The following is a 21,700-nucleotide window of genomic DNA, read 5'->3' on the forward strand; positions in this document are numbered from 1 at the left end:
CTCAAGCCCCACCCCAGGACCCTTCAGGGCCACCCCGGGGTCTGCAGGGTGAGGCAAACCTCGAGCAGCCCCAGGCTGTAGGAATGGGCCCCTTGTTGACAGAGTGACAAATTATCCTTTGTCTCCTCAAAAAGGAAAAGACCCCAGAAGTTCCTGTCCCCGATTAGGTGAAAAGACACCTCATAGGACTTGGGGGACTTCACCTCAAACTTAAGGATAGCCAATTGGACAGGAGCTAAAAAGTCTCACCTAATCAATTTACTAGAAAAAGAAGTGAACAAAGAAACAAATGGCTTTTGTGAGGTGTTTTACCAGGAGCAAGAACCTCTTGCACTTAGCTCAGTTTTTTTCTGTTTGTTATTTTGCCTTTTAATAAACCTTTTTGTTTCCAACACTGCAACAAGAGCCATCCTGCTGATTTTTATGCCTCCAAAGGTAGCTGAGCTATCTTGGGTGAGTAATAGACCTCCAAGAGCTTATGAGACCTGGCTCAAAGAAGCTCCTGTAACACCAGGGGGAGGCTGGAGAGGTCAAGAGGTGTTTTTGCAGCTCCACCCATGGCTAGGGGCTTGTGACGGTGTTCACAGGGGTCTGAGGATGAGGGAAGAGATGAGGATCTGACTCCATGTTTCAGAAGGCTTGATTTATTATTTTATTTTATATATTACATTAAAACTATACTAAAAGAATAGAAGAAAAGATTTCATCAGAAGGCTAGCTAAGCTAAGAATAGAATGGAATGATAACAAACGTTTGTGGCTCAGACAGAGAGTCTGAGCCAGCTGGGCTGTGATTGGCCATTAATTAGAAACAACCACACGAGACCAATCACAGATGCACCTGTTGCATTCCACAGCAGCAGATAACACTTTGTTCCTGAGGCCTCTCAGCTTCTGAGGAGGAAAAATCCTAAGGAAAGGATTTTTCATGAAAAGATGTCTATGACAGGGGCTGGTTTGGGAATGCTCCCACCCCTGATCCCAGCAGCCCCGGAAGTGCTCTGGGCACATTTCACTGCCCTGTGGTTTGATGCTGTGTTCTCCTCCTTCCTCCCTTCCAGGTCTGTTTTTTTGTTGGTCTCTATTACAACGTCATCATTGGCTGGAGCATCTTTTACTTCTTCAAGTCCTTCCAGTACCCCCTGCCCTGGAGCGAGTGCCCCATCGTAAGGAACGGCTCGGTGGCTGGTGAGGCACAGGGAATGGGCTGGGAGGGAGCAGGGACCAGGGGAGGGGGGCTCTGGGACCCTGTGGGACATGTCACCAAGCCCAGCAGAACATGGGGCCACAGCAGGTAGAGGTTCCTCTCTGGTCCAGCTGACCATGTGAAGAACTTCCCCTTGGGTTGGATGAGTGTCTCTGGTGTTCTCTGTCCCCACTGATGGGATTTGATGCCAGTTTGTCAATCCAGAATCCTCACTAATGGGATTTGATGCCAGTTTGGGAATCCAGGGTCTGATCCAGTGGGCAATCCCCACTGATGGGATTTAATGCCAGTTTGTCAATCCAGAATCATGAATCCCCACTCATGGGATTTGATACCAGTTTGGGAATCCACAAACCCCACTGATGGGATTTGATGCCAGTTTGGGAATCCAGAATGGGATTTGATTCCAATTTGTCGACCCAGAATCCCCACTGATGGGATTTGATGCCACTTCAGGAATCCAGAGTCCCAAATCTCCACTGATGGGATTTGATACCAGTTTGGGAGTCCAGAGTCCCCACTGATGGGATTTGATGACACTCTGGCAATCCAGAATCCCAAATCCCCACTGATGGGATTTGATGCCGGTTTGGGAATCCAGAATAGGATTTGATACCAGTTTGGGTATCCAGAATGGGATTTGATGCCACTTTGGCAATCCAGAGTCCCCACTGATGGTATTTCCAGGCTGCCTCAGTGCTTGAGGCCAGGCTCTGACCCAGGACCGTGGAGGGAGGCAGAGAGAATCAGGCAGAGGTTGCTCCACTGCCTGACTGAGACATGGATGGAGCTAATGAGGTTTTATAACATCTGAGCATCAGCTTGGGACTCTCTGAAAGGTTTTATAGCAAATGAAAACGTCTCTCCCCGTATTTAACATCTCATTTTCACCCAGCAGTAGTTTTATATCCTGTCTCTTCTTTTCCCTGCTAAGAATGAGCCCCATAAATTTCTGCCCCTCAGTTTCCAGAGGTGTCTCTCCCTTCCCTGGCTGCCTCCAGCAGATCTCTGTGACCGTGTTCACAGGGGTCTGAGGATGAGGGAAGCTATGAGGATCTGACTCCAGGTTTCAGAAGGCTTGATTTATTATTTAATGATATATATTACATTAAAACTGTGATAAAAGAATAGAAGAAAGGATTTCATCAGAAGGCTGGCTAAGAATAGAATAGCAAAGAAGAATGATAACAAACGTTTGTGGCTCAGGCTCTGTCCGAGCCAGCTGACTGTGATTGGCCATTAATTAGAAACAACCACATGAGACCAATCACAGATGCACCTGTTGCATTCCACAGCAGCAGATAACCATTGTTTACATTTTGTTCCTGAGGCCTCCCAGCTTCTCAGGAGGAAAAATCCTAAGGAAAGGATTTTTCATAAAAGATGTCTGTGACAGGTCTCTGACATCTGACCAGCCCAGGAGACAGTGGATGCCTCTCCCCTCATGCTCTCCTGCCTCTCTCCTGCAGTTGTGGAGCCAGAATGTGAGAGGAGCTCAGCCACCACCTACTTCTGGTACCGGGAGACCCTGGACATCTCCAACTCCATCTCTGAGAGCGGGGGGCTCAACTGGAAGATGACCCTGTGTCTGCTGGTGGCCTGGAGCCTTGTTGGCTTGGCCATGATCAAAGGCATCCAGTCCTCGGGGAAGGTGGGTGTTGGTGGCCACCTGAGCCTGGCTGGGCTCTGTCCTGGGAGCAGGAACGTGCTGGGCACACTGTCCTGTGTCCCATTTCCAGGGGAATGCTGTGTCCCCTGGGATGGTCACACCCCCCCAAAAGCTGGGGTCACCTCTGGAGGGATCCAGAATAAGATCAGAAGAGGGTTTAGGGAAGAGGTTTAATCCAACTGACACGTGCAGCAAGGCCTTGGTCACCAGCACAGAGAATCCCCCTGAGCTCCAGCACTTCACAGAATCAGTTAGGTTGGAAAAGGCCTTTGAGGACATCAAGTCCAACCTGTGGCCCAACACCACCCTGTCAGCCAGACCATGGCACTGAGAGCCACATCCAGCCTTTCATTAAACACCTCCAGGGATGGTGATCCAGCAGCTCCCTGGCCAGCCCCTTGTGATGCCCATTCACTTGTTCTGTGAAGATCTTCTTCCCAATGCCCACCTAAAGCTCCTTTGGTGCAGCTTGAGGCTGTGTCCTCTTGTCTTGTCCTGGAAGCAGAGCCTGACCCCCCTGGCTGCACTCTCCTGTCAGGGAGCTGTAGAGAGTGATGGGGTCACCCCTGAGCCTCCTCTTCTCCAGGATAAACAACACTGACAGAGTCAGAGCCCAACCTGACACCCTGTGGGTCAGGGTGCTGGCAGCAGTCCCATTGGAATTGTGGCTCAGCCCTCCTGCAGTGTCAGGGCTGGTTCTGCTGGAGCAGGGATCCTGGAGAAAGGTGCAGTCTCTGCCTCTGAAGATCCAGGGGAAGAAGAGGCAGCTGCTGTTCCTCTGGGCAATCCAGTGCAGAAGCTGTGCTGGTGTTGCAGAATCTCCAGATTATATCTGGGTAGGAATGCTTGGCTCCTCCCTCTGGGCTCACATCTCCCAATGGGATGCTGTCGTTCTTATCAGCCATGCAGGGACATTCAATAGCTGTTATCAGCAGATGTCCCCTCCCGACGGAGGAGTGATTGTGGTCACTCAGAGAGAGATAAGGCAAACTGCCCACTTGACAAAAGAAAATCTGCCATACAGATGGTAATGGAAAACATCTTGCCTTGCAATCTGGAACAACAGGTGAAGAATCCCTGCCCTGCTCCTGCTGGCCACACCATTCCTGATCCAGGCCAGGAGCCATTGGCCTCCTTGGCCACCAGGGCACTCTGCTGGCTCATGTCCAGCTGCTGCCCATCAGTGCCCCCAGGTCCCTTTCAGCCTGGCCGCTGCCCAACCACCTGCACCATCCTGCCCGAGGGGTCCCACAGTTCATCCCTGGGGATCCAGCCCCATCCTGGGGAGGGAAACGCTCCCTTCTCCCCCCTGTGAGCTGTCCCAGTGCTGGGTGGGAGGGTGGCTGGGCCCAGGGGCAGGAATTGAGGCTGTGTGTGTGTTCATCCCTCCTGCTCCAGGTGATGTACTTCAGCTCCCTCTTCCCATACCTGGTGCTTGTTTGCTTCTTGGTGCGGGGGCTGCTGCTGCGTGGGGCAGTGGATGGGATCATGCACATGTTCACACCCAAGGTGAGAGTTCCAAGTTCTACTTTCCCTCCTGGCTGGTCATGCCCTATTTTCCCTTATTCTCTTATTATTCCCCTTATTTTCCTCCCCATCCCGAAAATCAAAGTACCAGCCCCAAACTTGGGGATCCTGATAGATCATCAGGGTGTGGAGTGGCTCCCAAAATTCAGGATGTGGCCAGGACAGCCATGAGCCTCACAGACTCCATCCTCAGCTACCCAGATGCAACATTATATTTATTGCTTCTATTAAAATTTTCAAATATCAATATTTGAAATATCAGTATTTTAATATATTTCTAAATACATTCCCTTGGGCACCTCTGTGCCCCCCAATATATTTCTGGGGGGCACAGAGGTGCCCAAGGGAATGTATAAATACAAAGATTTAATGGAGAGATGCTGGCTGGCAGAAAAACCTCTGCTGGTGGTATGCACTTATTAATTAAGCAGCTAATTAATTAATTAGGCAGAGATGTAGATGAATCAGCTCAGCCAGCGAGGCTGTTAGAAGACATTAATTATGGTTCCTTGATGAATGATGCTGGGAGGTCTCCAGGCTGCAGCTCTGGCTCCTGGGAGAGGGAGAACATGGCTGGGGGGACCACAGCAGAAACTAAGAGGGTTTAACTCTTGTTTAAGGCTTTGAAGGCCTTCAGTTTAGGTAATCCTAAATTTCTTAGACAATGGTAAGGATTATAGGGGAGATAGGAAGGAGGATGATGGACATGGTGGTTAAGATGGCAATTATGATGCTGATTGGTTTGCTAGTACGTCGTTGTTTTATATGGTTTGTGGTGTGTGTCCTGACCTCTCCGTGCCTCAGTTTCCCTCTCTGTGAATGAGGAGTATCACCAGCTGGGGTCTGTGTACAAATCATAAATGGGACAGGACTGCTGTGGAACATCCTTGAGCTGTTTTATTTTTCAGCATCAGTCTCATTACATGGCTATGACAATGGGAAGATGCCATCAGCTCACATCCCCAGTAGCAGACAAAGAACTCAATGTTATAATTCACTTTATAAGTTTTTTGCCCAATCACACAAAGCAAAAGCACATTGACAGTATTTATATCTGTATGGTATATATTCTATAGTGACAGTAGTTCTATCCAACCACTATCAGCACATGTACCTTTGGTTAAAACAATGCTTGCTGATTTCGAATACAATACCTGCTTGCAAGCCTTAAAACACAATGCACAGAGCTCCATTATTATGCTTCAAACTTCCTAATATCTTGCTAGATAAACTTTTCTGCAGCTTAGGGAGTTATTCTGGACAAGTGTTAATACACAGACGATTGTTCTATCTGTCCTTGCTTTTCTACTTTTTAAGTAATTTTTCTGCTGACCAATCTCATGGCTACTACTTAGCTCCAATCACAGTTCTGCTGTCTCTGAGGCCTTTTGCAGCTTTCCCAAACCCCTCTGATTTTACAGATTCCCGCAATGAGAAGGATCTGTGATTGCTGGGTAAAGCCAGACCTGATCATGGAATAACAGAGTGGTTTGGGTTGGAAGGAGCCTTAGAGATCATTTCCTTCCACCACCCCACCAAAGCAGCCACAGATGCCCCCAAAACCACCTCAGCCCTTTTAATGTCACTCTGGGGTGGGCTTTGGGAACACCTAACTCCTTCTTCTGTCTTTCCTCCAAGCTGGACAAGATGCTGGACCCCCAGGTGTGGCGTGAAGCAGCCACGCAGGTTTTCTTCGCCCTGGGCCTGGGTTTTGGGGGGGTCATTGCCTTCTCCAGCTACAACAAGCAGGACAACAACTGCCACTTCGATGCCACCCTCGTCTCCTTCATCAACTTCTTCACGTCCGTGCTGGCCACCCTGGTTGTGTTCGCTGTGCTGGGCTTCAAGGCCAACATCATGAACGAGAAATGCGTGGTGGAGTAAGATTTGCTTTTTCTCTGTTTGGGGTAGGCAGGTCTTTGATGCTGCCAGTTGTGGTGGGTCTGGAGCTGGATGATGCTGGGGTTTGGTGGACCCACATTCCTGATGGTCAGGAGCTGGATTTGCAGGGATGCACCTCTGTAGCTCAGGGAGTTGGACATTGAGCTCCTCCAAGCTAAAATCCAGGCCCAAGATGGGCTCAATCTGCAGCTGGGCTGTGAATCCAGCATGTCTCAGGTGCCTTGCATCAGCTGAGGAGTTCTGCTCTCCCTTAGGAACGCTGAGAAGATCTTGGGCTACCTGAACACCAATGTGCTGAGCCATGACCTCATCCCACCCCACGTGAACTTCTCCCACCTCACTGCCAAGGACTACAACGAGATGTACAGGGTGATCATGACGGTGAAAGAGGGGCACTTCAAAGAGCTGGGCCTGGACGCCTGCCTGCTGGAGGATGAGCTCAACAAGGTACCTGGTGGCACTCCTGGAGGGACCAGCAGGACTGTGACCATGTTCACAGGGTCTCAGGTTGAGGGAAGAGACGAGGATCTGACTCCATGTTTCAGCAGGCTTGATTTATTATTTTGTGATATATATTACATTAAAAATACTAAATACTAATACTAATACTAATAAATAGTATCAATAATACTACCAGTATTGTTACTAATTATTATTAATATATAGTATTATATATAGTACTATATATAATATATAGTAATACTATAGTATTACTATAGTAATACTATAGTACTATATATGTAATATATAGTACTATATATTATATATAGTAATATATATAGTACTAATATCTAGTATTATATATAGTATACTAATATATATATAGTATACTAATATAGTATATATATAGTACGGTGTATATATATGATATATGATATATGATATATGATATATGATATATTATATATGATATATTATATATATATATATATATATGTGCATGTGTATATATATAATATATATAGTATATATATAAAATTTGGTATATATATAGTATACTAATATATAGTATTATTACTAATATATAGTATTAATAATACTACTAATACTAAAAGAATAGAAGAAAAGATTTCATCAGAAGGCTAGCTAAGAATAGAATCAGAAGGAATGATAACAAAGGCTCTGTCTTGGACTCTCTGTCTGAGCCAGCTGACTGTGATTGGCCATTAATTAGAAAGAACCAACATGGGCCAATCACAGATGCACCTGTTGCATTCCACAGCAGCAGATAATCATTGTTTACATTTTGTTCCTGAGGCCTTTCAGCTTCTCAGAAGGAAAAGTCCTAAGGAAAGAATTTTTCATAAAATGTCTGCAACAGGTCACCCTCCCCATTGCCTCTCCCTGTGTCAATCCTGGCACATGGATCTGGCAAAATAACTTTTAGAGACCCTCCAGGGATGGAGAATCCAATTCTATGTTGTTTTACCCAGCGCAAAGGGGTCGTACTGGGGTGGGAGAAGCTCTGTCCAGTACAAATCAAGCAGGGTCATTACCAACTCATGCTGGGATTTTCTTTCCTTTAAGAGGGTTTGGTGAGGGAAACCCGAGAGGGGCTCAAACTCTGTGTCCCTGACAAGCTTCTTCTCATCTTTTGGTCCTCTCCCCACCTCAACAGTCGGTGCAAGGGACTGGCCTGGCTTTCATTGCCTTCACAGAAGCCATGACCCACTTCCCAGCCTCACCCTTCTGGTCTGTCATGTTCTTCCTGATGCTGATCAACCTGGGCTTGGGGAGCATGATCGGGACCATGTCGGGCATCACCACGCCCATCATCGACACCTTCAAGGTGCGCAAGGAAGTGTTCACAGGTGAGGCCTCTTCTCCTGCAACCTCCTTGGGAAGGGCTGGGAGGTCCCCATTGCCTTGAGGAGTCACTCCAGAAGAGGGTGGACATGGTGGGAGGTGAACTGGGCCATGCCCATGAAGGGAATGGACCTTCTGGAGGTCCTGGTGTCCCTCAGGAGGCTCTGTTGACCATGCCCATGCAGGGAATGGACCTTCTGGAGGTCTTCATGTCCTTCAGGAGGCTCTGTTGACCATGCCCATGCAGGGAATGGACCTTCTGGAGGTCCAGGTGTCCCTCAGGAGGCTCTGCTGACCAGGCGTGTTTGCTCCCTGCAGTCGGTTGCTGCATCTTCGCCTTCGTGGTGGGGCTGATCTTTGTGCAGCGTTCTGGAAACTATTTTGTCACCATGTTTGACGATTACTCAGCCACGCTGCCGCTCACCGTGGTGGTCATCCTGGAGAACATCGCTGTGGCCTGGATTTATGGCACCAAGAAGTAAGGAATTCCTGCAGCAAAAGGGATAACTGGGGTGTAACTCCTGACTAGAAACCTCTCCTTCCACCTCTTGGCTTTTTCTCCAGGAGAAAATGCTCCAAGGATCATTATAGAGGCAGGAGTTTGGCTCACTTTGATCCTCTTGCCCTGCGCTGGTGTAACACAGCCCGTTCTCATGGGTATCTCCTCTTGGTTGTGATGCTCTGTTACTTGTGATGACCCTTTTTTCTGAGGCTTCCAGGTCCTCCTGGAAGGGGAGGCTGTTCCCCATAGTTCTCCTTGTTCAAAAGTTGTCCAGAGCAAAGGCAGCTCTGGATATCGCTCAGATAATCTTGTCCTAAGTTTTCCACAAGTTCTTCAGGCTTGAGGGATGCTGTGATGGTCAGCTGGGTTCTTCAGGCTCTACCTTGAGCATCATCAGGGCTCCTGGGAGGTTTTTCTCACTCAGAGATGGGGGATGTTGGGGACACCCTTGAGGGGCTTCTCCTAAGTTACACCCCATTGGCTCCTTCCCCTGTTCCTATGCTTGAACAGAGGTGTTCCTGAGGCTCTTCCTCCCTTTTCCCTGATTGGATCTCACCTTGATACTGCCTGGAGCCCAAGGTCAGCCAGGAGGCCCCTGGGGGAGAGAGCTGGACCTTGGGGGAGTGTGTGTCAGAGAGGAGAACATCTCACTGCGCAGCTCAATTAAACATCTGTGGATGGTGACAGTGGTCGCAGGGGTTTTTGGATGAGGGAAGAGATGAGGATTTGACTCTATATTTCAGAAGGTTTGATTTATTATTTTATGATATATATATATTACATTATAACTATAGTAAAAAGAATAGAAGGAGAAGTTTCATCTCAGAAGGCTGGCTAAGCTAAGAATAGAATGGAGAAGAATGATAACAAAAGCAGCTGGCTCGGACAGAGAGAGAGAGCCAGCTCTGCCGTGACTGGTCACTAAATCTAAATATCTACACGAGACCAATCCCAGATCCACCTGTTGCATTCCACAGCAGCAGATAACCATTGTTTACATTTTGTTCCTGAGGCCTCTCAGCTTCTCAGGAGGAAAAATCCTAAGAAAGGATTTTTCGTAAAAAGATGTCTGCGACAATGGATATTATGCAAAAGCCTTTTTTGCTTCTTTACCCTGGACTTCACTAGCAGCAATTCAAGCTGCAACAGCGTGTCCCAATTCCATGTTTTTCCTCGGCAGGTTCATGCAGGAGCTGACGGAAATGTTGGGTTTCAGGCCCTACCAGTTCTACTACTACGCCTGGAAGTACATGTCCCCCATCTGCATGGCTGTGCTCATGACTGCCAGCATCATCCAGCTGGGAGTGAGCCCCCCGGGATACAGCGCCTGGATCAGAGAGGAGGTGAGCACAGCTCCCTCCCCTTCCCCACCCTGCCCCAGTCTTGGTTTTTGGTTGTTAATTGCTGCCCTGAGATGTGCAGGATGTCTCTGTTTCGGCCTGTGTGCCCGAAGAACAAGTCAGAGCTCCTCACTTTTCGATCTTGAGGTTGTTTATTAATTCTTATCTATAAAATTTTCTTTCTGCCCAGCCAAGATCTGCTCAGCAGGGCAGCCACAGGCACTCTGACCGCCCCCAAGGTGGTGTTGTCTTTTTTTACTACAAACTACGTATAACATATTTACACTTAATTCCCAATACCTATTACCTATGTTAGACAGTGCACTTCTACTCTAAACCAATCCCAAAGTGCCAACATCACTGCAGAAAATGGAGAACAAGAAGAAGAAGAAGAAGGGCTGGACACACCCAGATTCCTCCATCTTTTCCCCATAACTCCCATACCAAAAATCCTAAAATCTACATTTTCACCCTGTGATCATTTTATTATTATACTATTCAAAACTCTGTGACTTTCATGTCCTCATACAAAGCTGGCAGTTTGCTCCAGGGGTCACAATCAAACCCCCAGGTGCTCTGGGCTGTGTGCCAGGGTCTCTGAGCCCCTTGGTGGGGTCCTGGGCAGCTCTGGACACCCGGAGGGATGCACTGAGTTCTGACACCCCAGCACATCAGGGGCAGCTCAGAGCTGCAGAGCACTCTGCTCATCCCAGCTCTGCCCATTCCTCCTTCCTCTCCTGCTGGGTGACATTCCCACCCTGTTCATCCTCTGGGAGCAGTTTGCTCACGCTGCCCAGATATCTCCAGCCAGCTCTGCCCATGGGCTGAAGTTTGTGTTGATTTTGGTTGGCTCCCACAGCTCCACGCTGTGCCTGTGTGAGGATCCTTCCCTTCGACCTGAGCCCACCTTTGTGTGGTGTCCCTGGGTCTGGCAGGAGGCAGGAGGAGCTGTCTGGTGTTTCAGAGATGTCGTACCTTGTTGGGAAGGATGAAAGTTGGACAAGAAAGTCTCACAGATATGTGTGCCTAGCAGAAAGATTTTTAAATGTAGAGTCTGATGAAGGGATAGAGATGGAAGCAAGTTTTGATATAGAAGAAATTAATTGCTGAGCCAGTCTCACTGGATATCTAAAGAGGCAAAGGGTGTGTTAGTTAGAAGGGGTTTTTATGGCTTAAAGCAAAGGATAAACCCACCCCAAACAAGAAGATGTTTTTACCAAGCAGAAAGATAGCACAGGCAAACAAGTCAGCAAATGTTGCAAGTAGAAAAAAGGTCTCAGAATTTTCCACTGCAAGAAAACTAAAAAACAACTTCTAGCTTAAACTGTAATGTACTAACTTTTAGTGATTGGAGAACAGTAACATGAAATGGTAATTACAGTAGTTATGATAGGCTAGAGATAATAGTAAAGTATAGATTGGTTGTACTGTATTAAGATGCTCAGCAAAGTATATAATGCATTGTAACCAAAAGAAAAGTATATAGTGCATTGTAACCTAAACTAAGGGTCTCCAGGCCTGCCTGCAGCTGGAGCTGACAGCTGTAGGCACAGCTCTGTCACCCATGACCCTGGACTGCTGTGATGTCTTGGATGAAATAAACTGCATTTTGGAGAGCCCCTGGAGTCCCACATCCCTCATTCAGGCGCTTAAAGTACCTGGTGTGTGACCGTGTTCACAGGGCTGCAAGGATGAGGGAAGAGATGAGGATCTGACTCCATGTTTCAGAAGGCTGATTTATTATTTTATTATATATATGATATTAAAACTATACTAAAGGAATAGAAGAAAGGATTTCATCAGAAGGCTAGCTCAGAATAGAAAAAGAAGGAATGATAACAAAGGTTTATGGCTTGGACAGAGAGTCCTAGCCAGCTGACTGTGATTGGCCATTAATTAGAAACAACTACATGAGACTAATCAAAGATCCGCCTGCTGCATTCCACAGCAGCAGATAGCCATCCAGAATCCTGAACTCAGCTTCTCAGGAGAAAAATCCTTAGGAAAGGATTTTTCATAAAAGACATCTGTGACACATGGTGGGCATCACCGCTGCAGCAGCCCTGAAACATTGATATCTGTCTCTTCCAGGCCGCTGAAAAGTTCCTGTTCTACCCAACGTGGGCCATGGCCATCCTCATCTCCCTGATCATCCTGGCCTCCCTCCCCCTGCCCCTGGTCTTCATCCTCCGGCAGTTCCACCTGGTGTCGGACGGCTCCAACGCCCTCTCCGTCACCTACAAGAAGGGCCGGATGATGAAGGACATCTCCAACCTGGAGGACAACGACGAGACGCGCTTCATCCTGAGCAAGGTGCCCAGCGAGACGCCGTCGCCCATGCCCACGCACCGCTCCTACCTGGGCCCTGGCAGCAGCTCCCCGCTGGAGATGAGCGCGGCGCCCAACGGACGCTACGGCAGCGGGTACCTGCTGGCCAGCACCCCCGAGTCTGAGCTGTGATGGTGGCCTGCCCGCCACCCCCACCAGGAGAGGAGGGCGCTCCTGGCTGTCCAGGCGACGGGAAAATTAATTATCAAGGGCGAAGATGAATTAGTGACTAAGACGAAGAAGAAACCCCCCCTGTTAAAATCGTTAAGCAAAGCAGCCATTTCTGAGGTGACGTCGGGGAAGAAGGGATGGCAGGAGGGGCAGGACTCCTCTGGCAGCCCTCGGTGGAAAGGCAGGAGCCCTGGACTCACCTCCAGGGAAAGGAAGAGGAGCAAGAGATGCTGCAATACCTTTCCAAGAGTTGTTCTCGTGCAGCTCAAATCCGAAGCAAAGAATCTCTCTTTTCTAAGCAGCTGATGGTTGGAACAAGGACCTGGCAGCAGGTGGGGAGCCAATCACACTTCCCCCTGTCACCCAGAGCTCTTCCCTCCCTGTCTGTTGTCCTTTAGCCGGGAGGAGTCATGGCCTTATTCCAACGAGCACAATTAATCATCGATGTTCATAGCACAAGAAGGTGCTGTTGTTGTCACCATCGTTGTTGTTGTTGTATCTCCTGTAGGTTTTTATAGCTGTGGACACACCCAAATAACCCCCCAAATTCTGACCAGGGTTGGCAGGGAGCAGCGTGGGGCTGGCTGAGATGTTGGGGCGTGTGAGACAGGGCAGGGTGAATCCCTGGAATCTTTGTTGCCACCAGCACAGGGACGGTGGCTGGGAGATGTCACAGCCATGGGATGGAGTAGCTGGGATGCTCCATGGGTTGGATGGTGCTGAGTGTCAGGAGGACCCCAGAAGTGGCAGTGGTTTGGGGCTGTGAGCCTGTGTGGGGTCTGGATGGAGTTGGTGTGATGGGGGTCGGGAGTGCTCTCCTGACGTGTGGGATGCTCTGCTGAACCAAAATCCCTGGCATGGTGACCATCTCCTCTCACTCCTCTCTTTAGATGTCCCTTTAGAGGGACAAGCAGAGGAGCTGTGGGACATCCAGTCCTACCACACTCCTGATTTAGCTCTCAGGAAACCACCCCTGACTTCCCTCCTTGCCAAGGTGTGCTGGGCACTGGCTCTCTCTGGATGTGCCTCCTCATTTCTCCTCGTGTCCCCTCCGAGCCTGGGTTTGTCACTGCCTCCTGTCACACCCACAGGAGCTCAGCAGCCTTTGGATGGGGGTGAGCAGCTCTTGGGGACCACAGCAGCTCCTGGGAGCCAGTGCCAGGTCCCCAGCAGCTCTGGATCCAGCCTGGGGAGCCCTTGTGAAGTCCAGGGGCCTCTATCGTGCCCATCCATGATTTTGGATGTGATCCATGATGTGACCCTTATGTTGTTTCTCCCCAGGCTGTTTGGAAAGGGTGGGATCTTCTAGCTCTGAGTTCTGAGGGTCATTTCCCTGGGTCCCACCTGTAACCAAGCACTTCTGCCAAGGGTGTCAGGATAGCCTGGCATTGTCCCCTTTTCCTTGGGGACACAGAAGCAGCACAGTCTGCCCTCTGCTGCCTCCAAGGGCTGGGGAATGCCTCACCCTGTGCCCTGCTGGGCTTGGGTTGTGCATGAAGATCTTTGAGGCTGCTCTGAAGGCCACGTTTGTGGGTGCTGGTTCATGAGCCCTTCTCTCCTCTGCTTTCCCTGTGCATTGCTTTTCTTTCACCTTGGTTCTCCTCTTGGCTGGAGGTGAAGGCAGGAAGCTGCTGGTCCATTCACCACACCGCTAACTTAATTTCAGCATCCCTGGGGCCATCAGGTTCCCACAGTGGGTGTGATCCTTCATTCACAGCCTTCTCCGTGGGCTTGGCTGGTGACCTGGAGACTCTTCCAGGACAATTAGCTCAAGCCCTTCATTAACTGTTTTTCTGGGGGGGAGATGGAGGAGTGGAATGAACCAAAGCAGCTCAGTGATGGTTCCAAGATCTGTGAGTCAGGATCAGCCATGCTCCTCCAGAAGTTCCCCCTTCCTCATCCCCTCCCATCTCTTTCTCCTTCCTCTGCCCATGCAGGAGGGACACAGAAATGTCCCCATGGCATCATCTCTGGAAGGGAGAACCTCAAATCTAGTGGCATTTCCCCATCATTAGGCAACATTTCTTGTGGAATCCATCCTCACTGACCAGCAGAACAGAGGATGAGTCAAATCCATGCCCAGCATCACCTCCCCATCACCCCTGAGCCCGGGGGCTGGATTCCCACCGTAGCTCCCATGGAGTTAATGGAGCAGGAACACCTCCATAGCCACAACACTCAGCCCCATGTGCTCCAGAACACTCAGCCCCATGTGCCCCCATGGCAGGATGCTCCTTGAACCCCAGGGGAAGGATCCAGCCCTCCCTCTCCCCCACCCCTGTTCCCAAACCAGCCAGGGAGGAGCTCGCTTTCCTCCCTTCTTGCAGCATCGATAAGAGGCAGAGTCATTGAGAAGGTAACAAAGAAGCTATATTATATATATATATAAAATATATACAGAGAGAGGAGATGGAATAATAACCTAGAGATTCTCTATTTCTATTGTATATTTATTCTGTAAATGTCACTGTAAATGCTGTTAAATGACAAAATCGTATTCCAAAGTGGCCCATGACCTATTTTCATTCCCAGTGCTGTACAGATCAATTCTCATTCTAGAGCAGGGCATATTTTTACCTTTTTATTTCTTGTGTGTGCCGGGTGCACGTCCCCTTCTCCCCCCAGCCTGGGGCACCCTGGGCATCCAGCAGAGAGGAGGAGGAGGAGGAGGGACACCCCCTTTCCTTTTACCTGTGGAAATACTCGTGTTTTGTCGTGGCATTTGCTCGGTGTTAGACACGGGGTTTTGGGGTGGGTGTGAGTGTGTGTGTGTTAGGTTTTAGGAGCTCCGTGTTGGGTGTGCGTGTTCGTCCGTGGGGTGTGCGTGTCCGTGTGCGTGGCTGCCTTTAGGATTCACTTCTGGCCTGGACTCGCTCACTTTTGGGGGTTTCTCCTGCTTGCCAGGGCAGGTTCTCCCTCCACACACCTCCTCGGGGTGCCAGGCTGCGGATTGGGCCGACCCCCGGTGGCTTTTAGCCCTAGAAATCACTTTTCCTCTTTTTCTGCACAGAGGCACAGGGAATAGCTGCTAGTTGTGAGCACAGGCACTTTTCTGTTTTCTTTTCCTTCAGGCAGTGGGACAAAGAGGGGGGATCCTCTGCCCATGTCCCTGTCCCCCCACATCAGCTCCTGGGTGTGTTCCCAGCCCAGATCCTGCTGCTCAGAGCAGTGTGGGGTCCCTGCTGCTGGGTAGGGCAGGAGGGCTCCAAACCCTGCTCCCTCTCTGGGGCTTCTGGAGAAAGCACAAAGGAAATTGCTGGAGGGGCACAGCCTGGAGACAAACTGGAAAAACAAACTGGAAAAGGCAACTCTGGCCCTTGGGAGCTGGAAAAACTACAACATTGTGCTGCTGGAGCTGCAGGTCCAACCTGTTGGGCTGGATTTGGGATGCTCTGCAGGTCCAACCTGTGGGGCTGGATTTGGGATGCTCTGTGCCCCAGCCTGTGGGGCTGGATTTGGGATGCTCTGCCCCCCAGCCTGTAGGGCAGGATTTGGGATGTTTTGTGCCCCAGCCTGCGGGGCTGTATTTGGGATGTTCTGTGCCCCAGCCTGCGGGGCTGGATTTGGGATGTTTTGTGCCCCAGCCTGTGGGGCAGGATTTGGGATGTTCTGCTCCCCAGCCTGTAGGGCAGGATTTGGGATGCTCTGTCCCCCGGGCTGTAGGGCAGGATTTGGGATGCAGTGATCCTCAGCCTGTGGGGCAGGATTTGGGATGTTCTGCTCCCCAGCCTGTGGGGCTGGATTTGGGATGTTTTGTGCCCCAGCCTGTGGGGCAGGATTTGGGATGTTCTGCTCCCCAGGCTGTAGGGCAGGATTTGGGATGCTCTGTCCCCCGGGCTGTAGGGCAGGATTTGGGATGTTCTGCTCCCCAGCCTGTAGGGCAGGATTTGGGATGCTCTGCCCCCCAGGCTGTAGGGCTGGATTTGGGATGTTCTGCTCCCCAGCCTGCGGGGCAGGATTTGGGATGTTCTGCTCCCCAGGCTGTAGGGCAGGATTTGGGATGTTCTGCTCCCCAGCCTGTAGGGCAGGATTTGGGATGCAGTGATCCTCAGCCTGTGGGGCAGGATTTGGGATGTTCTGCTCCCCAGCCTGTGGGGCAGGATTTGGGATGCTCTGCCCCCCAGGCTGTAGGGCAGGATTTGGGATGCTCTGTGCCCCAGCACTGCTCTCTGCTGCAGGGACCCCAGTACAAGGCAGAGGGCCCGTGGAGCTGGTCCCCAGGGTGTCCCACGGCTCAGCCCCTCCAAACCAGCCCCTTCCTCACCTCTCAGCTCCTGCCCAGCCCCTGACAGGTCACATTAATCCCCAGCTCCTCCCAGGAGCAGCTCCCACTGCCTTCCAATGGTCCCCCCCTTCCCGAGCGTGGCAGGAGCGGGGCCGGGTGGCCTTGGTCGCCGGGGGGGGGACATGGCACAGCCCCGGGGACACGCGGGATGCGTGGGACAAGCACAACCCTAGCGAAACCCTCGTGTACAGGTGAAGCACAGAGCTCTGAGGCTCGTCCCCGGCCCCGGTTCCGCAGTAGTTCCCCCTGTGCCGGGCGGGGCCGGGCAGCGCTGCCCCGGCTCCTCGGCCGCCGGGAGAAACCCTGTAAGAGCTGTATCAGAGTCTGATTAAAAGTTTCTTCTTACCAAATGTCTCCTCACCGAGTCTCGTCCGTGCCTCTGTTTCCTTTCTTGGGTGGGGTTTGGGGTTGTTTTAGGGTGGCAGAGACAGAAAGCAAAGGGCCCACGGGTGTTGAGGTTTGTCCTTCCCTGTCTGTCCCCCTATTGTCCTTCTGTCTCCCCTCATCCCTTCCTCCCACCCAGCATCAGCCTCTGCAAGGCTTTGCTCAGATCGAGCTGTCTGTGGTGCTTCAGGAGCCTGTGGGGGTTGTTTTCCCTCCTGGCCCAGTTTAACCAGCACACCTTGGCTTTGCAGGGCACTGGGACTGCTCTGCTCCTCTGCTCAATGCCCTGCTCACAGTGCTGCTGGCTCATCCTGAGTGCTGGAGAAGAACCTGGGTTTTCCAGCAATCCCAGATGACTTCAGCTGCTGGGAATTAGCTTAGGTTAGCTGGGGAGCAGGGCTGCCCCTTCCCTTCCCTTCCCTTCCCTTCCCTTCCCTTCCCTTCCCTTCCCTTCCCTTCCCTTCCCTTCCCTTCCCTTCCCTTCCCTTCCCTTCCCTTCCCTTCCCTTCCCTTCCCTTCCCTTCCCTTCCCTTCCCTTCCCTTCCCTTCCCTTCCCTTCCCTTCCCTTCCCTTCCCTTCCCTTCCCTTCCCTTCCCTTCCCTTCCCTTCCCTTCCCTTCCCTTCCCTTCCCTTCCCTTCCCTTCCCTTCCCTTCCCTTCCCTTCCCTTCCCTTCCCTTCCCTTCCCTTCCCTTCCCTTCCCTTCCCTTCCCTTCCCTTGTGGCTTCTTTGGCTTCTCCAGGGCTTCTTCAGGGAGGATGAGGAAGGAAAGAAGAGATCAGGAGAGATGGATCCAGATGAGATTCCCACCCTGGGGATGGCACCACACATGGGGACACTGCCATGGCCATGAACCAAACCTGTCCCCACGCAGGGGCAGCTGTGGGGAGGCAGGGAAGGTCATTTGGGCACCATCTGGAGGTGTTGGTGCAGCACTGACAGAACCAGAGGTCACAGCCTCAAGCTGCACCAAGGCAAATACAGGTTGGATATCAGGCAAAAGTTTTTTACAGAAAGAGTGATAAAGTTCTGGAATGTTCTGCCCGGGGAGGTGGTGGAGTCACCGTCCCTGGGTGTGTTTACAAAGCCTGGATGTGGCACTGGGTGCCAGGGGTGAGTTGAGGTGTTGGGGCTGGGTTGGACTCGATGATCTTGAAGGGCTCTTCCAACGCAGTCATTCAGTGAATTCTGTGAGTTCTGTGAGTTCTGTGACTGGGGTAAGTGTCTGTCACAGCTGGAGGAGCAGCAGTGCCCAGAGAGGGCACAGGAGGTGGCACAGGGCTCTCCCTGTCCCAGAGGACATCCAGGACCCAGCTCTGGGGTAAAATCCCCCAGCAGTGATGCCCAGGACAGTGGGGGCAGCTCTGACCCCAGCACAGCCCAGGGCTGGGGGAGCAGGGGTGGCCATCCCAGCTCAGGGCCATGCCAAGAGCTCGGTGGGACACACGTGTGGTGTCACTGCCGTGCTGAACCAGCCCAGCTCAGCCCATCCTGTGCTCCCAGGGGCTGAGAGGGGCCAGGAAATCCCAGTGCCAGAGGCTTCCTGGAAAGAGGTGAGAAAAACAAACGGGAAAAGGCAATTCTGGCCCTTGGGGGCTGGGAAAACGACACAGAAATGGGCCCAAATGTGGAATTTGAGGCGAATACATTCTATTTAAAAACCCCCATAAATATTGAACTTCAAACCCCATAAATATTGAACTCCCTGTGACAGTGATGGAGAGAGGTTTCGGAGCCTGCTGGGAGCTGAAGGATGCTGCTGTGGATGTGGATTTTGGATGTCCCATCTCAAAACAATTCTGGAGCAGGCTCCAGGCACGAGGTGGGTTCAGACACGAGGTGGAGCTGCTACAGCAGCATCTGCTGTGATTCCCGGACACCTCGGGAAGGAAAAGGACACCCTGATGTGATTCCCGGGCACCTCGGGAAGGAAAAGGACACCCCGATGCTTACAGACAGGGAAACTGAGGCACAGCCCCACCGCATCCACCGTTCCGGCTCATTCCACAGCCAGACCATCCCCAGCGCTGTCCCCACTCCAGCCCAGCCCCCTCCGGGCCCCAAGCTGCTTTTATGGAGCGAAATTGCATCAGCCATGCCGAGGATGGAGCCAGATCCGAGCCAGACCCCGCCGGGCTCCGGCGCCCGCGTTCTGCCTGCCGGGGCTCCAGCGGAGCGCAGGACGCGAGGTGGCACTGTGTGACAGAGTGAGGTGGCACCGTGTGACAGAGCAGGGTGGCACTGTGTGACAGAGTGAGGTGGCACCGTGTGACAGAGCGAGGGACACGCCGGGAATTCGGGGAGCACTCCCACCCGGGAATTCGGGGAGCATTCCCCACCCGGGAATTCGGGGAGCATTCCCCACCCGGGAATTTTGTGAGTTCCCCTTCCAGGCTGAGCTCATGCAGGGATGGGGATGCAAAGTCTGGCAGTGTAACCTGCATTGCTGAAATGAGGAATTGTGGCTGAAAAATTCACCCGGCAGACACAGAGCTTGTCCATGGCTTGTGACAGCTTTTTTTTGGGGAAGATCCAGCTCTAACAGAGAGTCTAGAGAGGTTTCTTGGGGATCACAGCCTGGGTGCCACCACACACAGATCAGAGATGGATCCCACCAAAAACACAAGGGCAGAGAGCTTGTTTGGAGCATCCAGGGGTTCCTGAGGACAGCACATCTTTCATTAACGAGATTCTGGCCTGGAAGGACCTGCAGAGGTTGCTTTGGCTATTTCTACACCCAAACAGGATTGTCTCTCCCTAAACTGCTGCACTCCAGCCTCCTCCTCTGTCCTTCCACGGACAGAGACCTTGAGGGCTCCCAGATGAGATTCCCACCCTGGGGATGGCACCACACATGGGGACACTGCCACGGCCATGAACCAAACCTGTCCCCACGCAGGGGCAGCTGTGGGGAGGCAGGGAAGGTCATTTGGGCACCATCTGGAGGTGTTGGTGCAGCACTGACAGAACCAGAGGTCACAGCCTCGAGCTGCACCAAGGCAAATACAGGCTGGATATTAGGAAAAAGTTTTTTGCAGGAAGGGTGATGAAGTTCTGGAATGTTCTGCCCGGGGAGGTGGTGGAGTCCCCATCCCTGGGGGTGTTTAACAAAGCCTGGATGTGGCACTGGGTGCCAGGGTTGAGTTGAGGTGCTGGGGCTGGGTTGGACTCGATGATCTTTGAGGTCTCTTCCAACCTGGTCATTCAGTGAATTCAGTGAATTCAGTGAATTCTGTGAATTCAGTGAATTCTGTGACACAGCGGCAGTAGCAACAGTGCCCAGGGAGGCCACAGGAGGTGGCACAGAGTTCTCTGTGTCCCAGAGGAATGTGTCCCCAACCCCTCTGTGGGGCCACTGAGCCCCCTGAGCATCCCATGCTCTGTCTCCTGCTGGTCCCTCCCCACCTCTGGGGTTGTCCCTGATGTGCAGGACCTTGGGCCAGGCTCAGGGTGCTGTGCTGGCTCAGGGGAAGGGGCCATGGTGACCCGGAGAGCCCTTCCCATGTCCTCAGGACCCACCCGAGGCTTTCCAGGTTAGAGCTGATGCTCCTGGAGATCTTCCAGGTCCTGCTCTTCATTCCATCCTTTGGATGTTATCTGAGGTGCCTTGAGCCATGCAGGACATCCCTGCAAAAGTGACTCCTTCCTCCAAAAAGGCCCTTATTTATTTATTTATTTATTTATTTATTTATTTATTTATTTATCCAGCTCTTTCCATTTTCTCTCCTTCTCTCTCTCTATTTTCTTTCCCCCCCCCCTTCTTTTTTTTTTCCTGAGATCTTCCAGGTCCTGCTCTTCATTCCATTCTTTGGATGTTATCTCAGATGCCTTGCAGGACATCCCTGCAGAAGTGACTCTTGCTTCAAAAGGGCCCATATTCATCCAGTTCTTTCCATTTTCCCCCCTTTTCTCTCTCTATTTTCTTTTTTTTTTTCTTTTTCTTGTTTTTATTTTTTCAAGATCTTCCAAGTCCTGCTCTTCATTCCATCCTTTGGATGTTATCTGAGATGCCTTGAGCTGTGCAGGACATCCCTGCAGAAGTGACTTTTGCTCCATAAAGGCCCTTATTTATTTATTTATCCAGCTCTCTCCATTTTCTCTCCTTCTCTCTATTTTCTTTTGCTTTTATTTTTTTCCTGAAATCTTCCAGGTCCTGCTCTTCATTCCATTCTTTGGATGTTATCTCAGTGCCTTGAGCCTTGGGTGTCCCATGAAGGACATGATTCTTTCCTCCAGAAAGTGATTCTTTCCTCCTCCAAAAAGGCCCTTATTTATTTATCCAGATCTTTCTATTTTGTCTCCTTTCTCTCTCTCTATTTTATTTTTTTTTCTTTTTTTTTTTTTTTTTTTTTGAGATCTTCCAGGTCCTGCTCTTCATTCCATCCTTTGGATGTTATCTCAGATGCCTTGCAGGCAAGAAGTGACTCTTTCCTCCTCCAAAAAAGGCCCTTATTTATCCAGCTCTTTCCATTTTCTCTCCTTCTCTATTTTCTTTCCTTTTTTTTTTTTTTTTTTTTTCCCTTTCCCATGGACATTAAAAATCAGAAGGCATATTTCGAGAGAGCAGACAGCTTTGGGCGGG

At 50.9% G+C, this 21,700-nt stretch overlaps 1 protein-coding gene across 2 annotated transcripts in view; it reads left to right on the forward strand.

Annotated features, from left to right (window-relative positions):
* Positions 1-17,086, forward strand: part of SLC6A17 (solute carrier family 6 member 17) — a 33,803-nt gene extending 16,717 nt beyond the window's left edge. The window contains exons 4-13 of one of the 2 annotated variants that reach the window (XR_010030831.1): positions 1,061-1,187; positions 2,676-2,857; positions 4,274-4,384; positions 6,041-6,282; positions 6,559-6,751; positions 7,923-8,115; positions 8,429-8,588; positions 9,793-9,955; positions 12,044-15,812; positions 15,850-17,086. Coding sequence is in view for 1 of the 2 variants with exons in the window: in XM_063178173.1 (XP_063034243.1) it covers positions 1,061-1,187; positions 2,676-2,857; positions 4,274-4,384; positions 6,041-6,282; positions 6,559-6,751; positions 7,923-8,115; positions 8,429-8,588; positions 9,793-9,955; positions 12,044-12,412 (1,740 nt within the window). In the remaining variant the exon portion in view is untranslated. Of the gene's footprint in view, positions 1-1,060; positions 1,188-2,675; positions 2,858-4,273; positions 4,385-6,040; positions 6,283-6,558; positions 6,752-7,922; positions 8,116-8,428; positions 8,589-9,792; positions 9,956-12,043 lie in introns of both variants that reach the window. The other variant, XM_063178173.1, reaches the window with a different exon arrangement.
* The last annotated feature ends 4,614 nt before the right edge of the window (positions 17,087-21,700 follow it).

This window comes from Melospiza melodia, chromosome 28 (assembly GCF_035770615.1).
Source record: "Melospiza melodia melodia isolate bMelMel2 chromosome 28, bMelMel2.pri, whole genome shotgun sequence".
NCBI classification, from domain to species: domain Eukaryota; kingdom Metazoa; phylum Chordata; class Aves; order Passeriformes; family Passerellidae; genus Melospiza; species Melospiza melodia.